The following is a 10328-nucleotide window of genomic DNA, read 5'->3' on the forward strand; positions in this document are numbered from 1 at the left end:
GAATGGTCATTTTACCATCCACATTTACAGGCAGCCCAAGACATATGTATGAATATGCACAAGATGCAATGACGTATGTTCGTGCATATGGTCGTCCAGATTTTTTCATCACATTTACGTGCAACCGAGCATGGGATGAAATGAAGGAGCTTTTATTAATTGCACAATCACCATCAGATCATCATGATATTTCTGCGCGTGTATTTAAACAAAAATTAAAATCTTTAATAGAGTTTATTGTCAAACACTATGTATTTGGAGAGACGCGCTGTTGAATGTATTCCATTGAATGGCAAAAAAGTAGTTTACCACATGCGCATATTTTAATATGGATGATGGGAAAGATAACACCAAACAGAATTGATGAAATCATCTCTGCAGAAATACCAGACATTGAAATTGATAAAGATTTGCATTATATTGTCTCAAAAAATATGATTCATGGTCCATGTCGCTCACTGAATAATAATTCACCATGCATATCAGATGGAAAGTGCACAAAGCGGTATCCTAGAGACTTACTTGCTGAAAGTATTACAGGCAGTGTTGGATATCCAGTCTATCGACGACGATCTACCAAAGATGGTGGAAAATCCATTAAACTAAAAGTACTCAACAATACTATTGATGTTGATAATCGTTCGGTAGTACCATATTCTCCATTACTACTAAAAACGTATAACGCTCACATAAATCTTGAGTACTGCAATTCAGTGAAAGCTATAAAATATATTTGCAAGTATGTGAACAAAGGAAGCGATATGGCAGTGTTTGGAGTGGAAAATACAACTGCATCTAACGATGAAGTCACCTAATATCAACTGGGACGCTACATATGTAGTAATGAAGCTGCATGGCGTATTTTATCATTTTCCATTCATGAGCGATATCCAACGGTTGTTCATTTAGCAGTACATTTTGAAAATGGACAGCGTGTATATTTTACATCAGAAAATGTACGTGCAAGAGCAATGCCACCACCGCCAACAACATTAACTGGATTTTTCACATTATGTAGAAATGATACCGTTGCAAGGACACTACTGTACTCTGAAGTACCAACTTATTTTACGTGGAATACATCAACAAGAAAATTTCAGCGTCGTAAAAAGGGTAAAGCAGTACAAGGACACCTAAATTTATATTCCACAAATGCATTGGGTCGTCTGTACACTGTACATCCAAATAACGCAGAATGATTTTACCTATGATTATTATTAATCAATTTGTGGATCAACATCTTTCTAAGAATTAAAAACGGTCAATGGCCATGTATGTGCTACATTTTGTGAGGCTTGCCAGAAATGAAATCTCTTGGAAAACGATGCTCATTGGGATATTTCACTCGCTGATGCTTCTAATACAGCTCAACCACAGCAGATACGTACACCATTTTCTATCATACTAACTACATGTTTTCCTGCTAATCCAAAGGATCTTCGGGAAAATATAAAGACTATATGAGTGAAGATATGTTACATCGCATGCGTAGATTAAATGCTAATTACAACATTCAATGTACATCAAATATATACAACGAGGTATTGATTTTAATTGAGGATGTATGTTTGACAATAGCCAACAAGTCACTGACAGAATTGGGAATGATTACTCTAAATAGATCTGGTAATGACATTTTCGATCGTGATGTACAACGAGAAACGCACTTCGATGTTACTGAATTACAAACATTTGTTTGAATTAATCTGCCGAAATTGTTATTAGGACAACGAACAGCGTATGACACAATTATAAATGCAATATCTAACAAAAGTTGTGGTTTATATTTCTTAAATGCACCTGATGGCACTGGCAAAACTTTTCTTATTTTAATTATTCTGGCAACTATAAGATCACAAAATAGTATTGCACTTGCTATTGCATCATTTGTTATTGCAGCAACTATTTTGGACGGTGATTGAACAGCACATTCAGCATTGAAAATGCCATTAAATATGCAGGTAACTGAAACTCCAACATGTAATATTAGCAAATATTCTGGGATGGGAAAAGTACTTATAATATAGGATGAATGCACCATGGCACACAAGAAATCATTGAAACGCACATTAAAAGATTTGAGAGGAAATAAGCAGCTCTTTGGTGGTGCATTCATTTTGCTAGTGATTTTGCTAATGATTTTCGACAGACTTTACCAGTTATACCACGTTCAGCACCTGCAGATGAATTGAATGCATGTCTCAAATCATCAGTGTTATGGCGGTATGTGGAGAAAATATCTTTAAAGACCAATATGCGTGTTCAATTACAACAAGATGAATCTTCTGAACCATTTGCAAAACAATTGTTAGATATTGGGAATGGTAAAATGGAAATGGACCAATCCATACACTGTATTACATTACCAGAAAACTTTTGTCACATTGTAAAATCCACTGATGAATTGATTACCAAAGTTTTTCCAAATTTATCGCAGAATTATAAAAATAATCAACGAGTTAGTGAGCGTGCTATATTGGCAGCCAAAAACATTGATGTGAATTTAATAAACTGCACAATTCAAAATGAAATACCTGATGAAGAAACAACATATAACTCCATAGATACTGTTGTCAATCACGATGAATCAGTTAATTATCCAACAGAATTTTTTAATTCATTGGATCTACAAGGAATGCCACCACATATTTTATCTTTGAAAATTGGTTCCCCAATCATCCTTCTACGAAATATAAATCCACCGCGATTATGCCATGGGACTAGGCTATCAGTAAAAAAATTAATGAATAACATAATTGAGGCAACCATTTTAAAGGGAAAACATCAAGGGGAACATGTGCTACTACCACGCATTCCCATAATACCAACGAATACTCCATTTGAATTCAAACGTCTACAGTTTCCGGTACGACTAGCCTTTGCAATGACCATTAACAAAGCACAGGGACAATAATTGCAAGTATGTGGATTAAATTTGGTAAATCCATGCTTCTTATATCGACAGCTGTACGTTGGGTGTTCTCGAGTTGGAAAACCTTCAAATTTATTTATTCTTGCACCAGATAGGAAAACAAATAGTGCTGTATATTTACAAGCACTACTAAGATAAAGTTCACCATCATTCATCAAATATCATTCATTTCATGATGATATTTAATAATTACTTATATTATTGTTCAATTGAAATTCGTTTGCAATATTGTTTAATATCACAAGTGAAGAAGCATGTTTATTCTACCATCAACTATGTATATCTATGTTTTGTACATATGTTATATTTTTCATATTCGTTTATAATTTTTATAGAAACAGCTTTCCCATTAGTAACTGTCATCCTACGCCACTACCACGCGTGTAGCTATGGTGAGCTAATAGTGTAATTGCCATGGCCATGTAGCCCGTGTGCTATATCGCGGTGCATTAATAGTGCCGTGTTACGAGTAGCCCAGTACTAAGAGTATGCCGTTACGAGACCTGAGTAGGTGCAGTGTATTAGCACAGTTCTATCACGGAATTTGTTCCATCCGTTGTCATTGACGTGCCAATCGCTGGATGTTTGAGAGATTGTAGTGCATGAGGCAGACCTGTTTCTTATCATCGTCAAGGAGATAAATTTTCACTCCTCCCTTTTTGAACTTTGCTAATTATTGTTTGGATTTTTTGCCTTTTCTGTATCTCTATGTCCGCATTGTGGATTCAACTTATGTATAATCTTTTTGATATTCATCTTTTGTTACATGTAACATTATATATGTAATGCTTAGATTTGTAATCCTCAGACTCTTTTATTCATTGGTAAAGCAACTTATTCGATCAACATATATTTATTAGGAATAGATATAAATAATTAGAAAAATGTTATTAAAACGGCATTAAATATGTTGTTGCAATTATATATTTAAGGTCTAAAGGGGTAGATGGAATTACTGTCCGTCGTTTTACGTGATCCAATTGACGTGTGATCCAATCGAGTGAGGCTATGAAATATGAAAACCTTTTACTATTCCTCAACCCCTATCCATGTTAAATGAATGATTAGTTCTGCATTAGTTCTGCAGTCCAATTCTATTATAGCTATTGAACAGAAGTAATACTGATTACACCTGATTTTTGCAATAGTTCTTTGTTTAACAGATTTTATTGACGTAGAAGAATCATTTGAGGGATGTATCGATCTACTTTGCAGTTCTATCAGTTTCTCTCTTCTCGCTACTTTCCATTTTCAGTTCCGCGTACTTACCCTTTATCACCATCATATATGTTGCGTAAGATTATAATAACTTTTTGTCCTTAAATTTTACGGATATTTCAATTACATTTCCTTTGTTTAAAAAAAAAAGGAAATTAAAAAAGAGTGACACGTACCATTTCTTGGAAACGTTGTATCGTAATTTGCACCTGTCTGTTTTGAAAGGCACGCACTTTGCTTAACATTTCCAATGATTCGGTCAACGAAATAAAGAAATATTCTACTTTCGAAATTGTCGGCTCTTGTAACTCTGAAGCAAACACATTCATCTGCCTACATCGTGAACACTGGTTTTTGGCTAAATTACAGAAAAGCAAATATATTATAAATAATACAATAAACATAGTAATATTAAATTTAACTTTGTTCATCGTAGCCTTGTTGGACACATCCATAACAATATACAGGGTGGAGCAGTAATAACTAGCACCTCAGACATCCTTGAAACTATAAGTTTCTAACTACTTTCTAAACTATAAGTTTTAACTAGAAATTTCTGCTGATATAAAATTGCACAGTACAAAGGTCCCATCCGTTGATGAAAATAGTTTTTTTGTAAGTGGAGGTATGTTGGACATTTGAAGGTTACCTTCATTTTTTAAAATGAATTGGTATGATCATTCTTCTGTAATACGATAGAGTATTTTAAAGCGAGTTCAACGACCTGTAACATGAATCCATTGAAGGTTATGAAAAGTAAAGAAAGGCGATAATACTTACGGTATTGATAGTAAATGAAACATACGTTTAATTTAATAACGTTTACCGTTTACTTCACTGTGAACAGAAAACATTGTTCGAAGGGCATTTTAATAGGTTGCAGGATAAGTTAAACATGCTGAGATTAGTATTGGAACATCGGTTCAATTACGTTTGGTTAGGCTGTTCTTTGTGTTGTTTTCATTTTATATGTATTGAGCTGCGGATTCCCGAGAACAGCTTACCAAATTGTTGAACTATGGAAGATTTTCATTGTGAATTTGAATGAAAATGTAATTAAATTCCATTAGATTGTAAACAAATCTTAATATTTCATTTTAAATAGTAAGATAAAATACTGTTTACAAAACTACAAGACTGGATTATTATTTCTGGATTATTATTATTATTTCATAAAGTTATTATTATTTCATAAAGTATTCTAATTGCAATTATATAGCTCACTACAATAAAAAAAATTTCTCAGGAAATTCTAAATATTGAATTAGAGAACCAAGCAAAACATTTTTAATAATTACGAATATGGAAAATACCTGAACATTCCAATAGAAAAATGTTCTAAACAGGAGTTAGAAAAATCAAACATTCAATTTCAATTCCAGAATGCATCTGTAGGAGATAAAATATTTTGAAAACTTTAATTACAGTCTTTAGTGCAAGCAGTTGGACAGTATTTCAATTTTTAAGAAAATTGATGAAAGTCAACCATTTTGAAATAGTCGGAATCTTTGCCGCTTGAGCAATAAGTGACTAACAAATAACTGCATAAATTTCAGGCTTATAAACATATTAATTAAATCTTATGCGGACACGTGTATAACCGAGTTACTAAATAATAATCAACACTAAGTAATCATTTTAAAACTTAAACGATTACACCTCGAATACATTTAAAAATATTGCAAACGTGAAAACTAAGTGGTTTATCAAAAACTCTCCTAAAAGATCGGACGAAGCCAATAGAAATGTTTGTTGAAGTAAGCAAGTTCTATAGTTCTAAGTAACGCGATGGTCCTTATCTGCCCACGTTTCATAGCAAGTAAGTTCTGAAGTTCTATGAAATCCAATAGAGCTCCTCACGATCAACGTATCAAAGGAAGTTCTCAAATTCTCAGTTCAACGCTTAAAGCAATGTGTGTTCTATTTATCTATGTAAAGTGATGGTCGCTATCATTATATACGATTCAGAGTTAGTAAGATGCAAAGTTATATGCAACATCATAGCGCTTCTTATTTCTACGTTTCATAGTAAGCACTTTCGAAATCTCCATGTAACGCGATGCAGCTTCACAGTCCTACGTTTCAAAGTAATTCCTAAAGTTCCACGAAAAGGGATGTCGCATCAGAGTGTCTATTTGTCAATGTGAGTAGCTTCTAAGTTTCCTTGCAACAAGGTGGAGCATCTCAGTACTACAATTCTTCGTATGTAATGAAAAATATTCTGTGCAACAAGATGGTGCTTCTTAGTTTCACGCTTCAAAGCAAGTATGTTGTAATGTTCTATGCACAGAAATATGCCTATCTGTTTCTATACTTCAAAGGAAAGTGAAATCTACAGTTCGACGCAACGACATGGCGCTGCATTGTATCTGGTTCTCAGTGCATTAGAGTTCTAATGCTCCATGCAAGGTGATGGCGCATAACATTTCAACGTTTCACGCTAAGTAAGCTGTAATCTTCTATGCATATCATTATGCTTATCCGCTTCTACATTTCTAAAGAATGTAAATCATACAATTTCATGCAACGTATGGGCGCATCACAGTGTTTGCATGTCACAACAGTAGAATTCTAATGCTCCATGCAATGCGATGGAGCATCTCATTTCAACGTTTCAAAGCGAGTAAGCTGTAACCTTCTATGCATAGCATAATGCCCGTCAGCTTCTACACTTCAAAAGAAGATGATTTCTACAGTTCCATGCAACGGTATGGCGCTTCATAATGTTCGAGTGTCAAAGCAATGAGGTTCCAATTCTCTATGCAAGGCGATGGGGCATCTTATATCAGAATTTCAATGTAAGTAAGCTGGAATGTCTGTAGCGGGTAGCAGTGCAAAAGTTAGTTTCATTTACTTCGAAATTTAAAGACAGAGATATTAACTTAAATTCATTGTGAAAGATGAAATGGCCATCCATGACGTTTACTGATGTATTTTCTCTCCGGCTAAGTTCATACATTCGTTATGATCGTTAGAACCAAAGTACGCCATCGAAGTTCGAGATATTTTTAACAACCCGCTGGAGACTCAGAATTATGAAACGCTGAAGGCAGAACTCGTGTTTAGACTATCCTTCTTGCAAGCACAAAGGATACGCCGTCTACTAAAATAGGAGGAAATAGAAGGTGGGACGCCGTCGCAGGTCTTATGTCATATGAGGGATTTGGCAGGAAGTACGGTGTCCGATGAATTCCTAAGGCCGTTCTGGTCTGGTCGCCAGCCGGCTATGGCCAGGGCTTTTGTCACGGCCCAAACGGATCTCCCGCTAAACAAATTAGCTAAAATAGCAGACCAAATCAACAATGGGACCGCACAGCAGGTAACTAGCATAACGCCGAGCAGAACCACCGAGCTCTTATTAAAACGACTGGAAAGATTGGAGCTCGAAATATCGGAGCATCGAAAATTTTGCTTTCAAATTTGCGTCCAGACACGAGATTCTGCAGCCGATGCTCGAGTTCGAAGATTGCTACTCGCAATAGTTCACCAGCCAAGCTCAAGCATTGTTGGTACCACTGGAAATTTGGAATCTCATCCACGTTGTGCTTTTCGCTGTGCAGTTTCCTTTCGAGAAACGAGAAGGGATGTCAATGGACGCGGCAACCAGTGAGGGTCCAGCGACTAGCCGCCTGTTCGTCACCGATCGCGCAATGAAGAAGGAAGTCTTGATCGATACCGGTTCAGACCTTTTCTTGTATCCTCGCACGCATATCAAAGGCCGAATTCAGATGACAAAGTACCAGCTATGTGGGGCTAACAGCATTGTAATAAAAATCTACGGCGACAGGACGATCAACCTGAAAATGGGACTCCGACGAGCATTTCCATGGAGTGTCATCACCGCGGACATCTCCAGGTCTATGATCGGCGCCGATTTCCTGAGCCAGTACGGGTTACTGGTGGATCTGCGCAACAAACGACTGCTGGTCCAGACGACGTCACTTTCCACCAGGGGACGAATTCCGAAAGCATTCGTCATGGGGTGAGTCACGAGTGTTGGGACGCCACAGTTATTCCATCGTTTGAATGCAATATTAAGAACAAATCACATTAAAATGACCGCGTATCACCTCGGCGAAAAGGGCCTTGTGGAAGGCTTTCACAGGCAATTAAAAGCAGTATTGAAGTGCCACGATGACGGGACCTGGGCCGATGCTTTGCCTGTAGCCTTGCTAGGCATTCGAATGGCCTATCGCAAAGACCTAGCAGCATCAGCCGCAGAGTTTGCATACGGCGAGAATCTCCGCTTGCCGACCGAGTATTTCCCTGTAACGACAGGTAATGCGATAGAGTTAGCTGAAGCGATTAGACAATTAGGCTCGCTTTTGAAAGATTTGCCGAGTCGAAGCATCGAGACACGGCGAATAGAAGGTATTTGTAATTAAAGACTTGATAACCACCTCACACGTCTTCGTACGTCTGTCGAAAGACCGTTGCAAAATCCGTAGGAAGTACCGTTCAATGTAATATCTGTAAGCAAGAAAATTTTCGAAGTAAGAATATGCGAAAAAGACGTCGGGATAACGATAGATAGGTTAAAGCGAACGTACTTATTAGAGGACACCAACAGAAATACAATGTCACTACCGAGTATGGCACCAATTCTAAGGATATTAGTAGTAGGGTTAGAATAAGGTAGCTAATAACATAGTAATAAGAGATATATAGTATAGATAAGATAGGAATAAAATAATTTATATCCTTAACCTAAATAGATATCTATTGTTACAATTTTCACAATCCCCATTAAACTATCGCGAAAAGTTGGTTTCATTTATTGAGCAATTTAAAGACAGTAGAGGAATTAAGTTGAATTCATTGTATAAGGTGAAATGGTCACCTATTACAGTTATTGATGTATTTTCTTCCTGGTTAGGTTTTCACTGTTAAGAATATAAGATACATACGTGTTGTATAAGAGAGTGTTTTGATACCGTTTCACTACGCACACATGTAAGGCTCCAATTCGCGAGGAGTCACGGAAAACGCATAAAGAAGCAAAAGAAACAAATTATTCGGCTGTCAAGGAGAGTTCAGATATTCTTGAAGGCTTGATGAGTGAAAACGCCTACAAAGTGAAACGTACGCATGAACCTTGCAGTTTTTCTGAAAGTACCACCAAATAGAAAAATCAAATTTCGAACCGCTCCACATATTTCATACGACGCATTATGCATGCATTACGCAATGCAAGCGAATTCTATACTTCCTTTTAGCGGAATGACGCTTCCTAGTGTCCACGTATGAAAGCAAAAGCATTCCAATGCTCCATGCAATGCAATAGCGCATCTCATTTCAACGTATCAAAGTATGTTGTAATCTTATAGACAACGCATGTGGAAGCTTATACGCTCCCACACACTAAAGGAATGGAATTCTACAGTTCGTTGCAACGAAATGGCGCATCATGGAGCCCACTTGCCTAAGCAGTAGAATCTTAGTGCTCCATGTAATGCGATGGTTGGTGGAACAAGCTGTTATGTTTTATACTCTGACACCTAGAAATCATGAAGCGCAATTCAGTTGCTAGAAACAGTGGAATCCACATTCTTTTGAGGTATAGAGTGCTAATAAGTATAGTGCATAGAACATTATGACTAACGTACTTTGAAACGTTGAAATGAGATGTGTCATCGCAATTCATGGAACATTCAAAACTCTATTGTTCTGAAAAGCACACACTATGAAGAACCATCACGGTGCAGGGAACTGTGTAATTAACATTCTATTCAGTTGTAGAAGCTGATAAGCATAATGCTATGCATAGAATCACATTGTATTGCATGGAGCATTGGAATTCCATTACTGTGATATGTGAACACTGCGGAGCCCCATTCCAATGCATGGAACTGTAGAATTCACATTCTTCTGAAGTATGGAAGTAGATAAGCATAATGTTGTGCATAGAAGATTACAGCTTACTTACTTCGATACATTAAAATGGAGTGCGCTATCGCATTGCATGCAGCATTAGAACTCTTTTGCTATAATACGCAGGCACTATGAAGCCCCATCCCGATGCGTGCAACTGTAGAATTCACATTCTTCTGAAGTGTGAGAGCAGATAAGTATAATGTTGTGCATAGAAGATTACAGCTTACTTACTTCGATACATTAATATGGAGCGCGCTATCGCATTGCATGCAGCATTAAGCCTCATTTGGTTTGACACGAACAT

General features: G+C 36.8%; 1 protein-coding gene across 1 annotated transcript; it reads left to right on the forward strand.

Moving 5' to 3' along the window:
- The first annotated feature begins 1943 nt into the window (after positions 1-1943).
- LOC143430533 (uncharacterized) lies at positions 1944-2914 on the forward strand. The gene is made up of 2 exons (XM_076906852.1): positions 1944-2012; positions 2150-2914. Exons 1-2 carry the CDS (start codon positions 1944-1946, stop codon positions 2912-2914), a joined length of 834 nt encoding a protein of 277 aa, XP_076762967.1.
- Positions 2915-10328: the final 7414 nt, after the last annotated feature.

The sequence above is a fragment of the Xylocopa sonorina genome, chromosome 14, assembly GCF_050948175.1.
Source record: "Xylocopa sonorina isolate GNS202 chromosome 14, iyXylSono1_principal, whole genome shotgun sequence".
Classification (NCBI taxonomy): domain Eukaryota; kingdom Metazoa; phylum Arthropoda; class Insecta; order Hymenoptera; family Apidae; genus Xylocopa; species Xylocopa sonorina.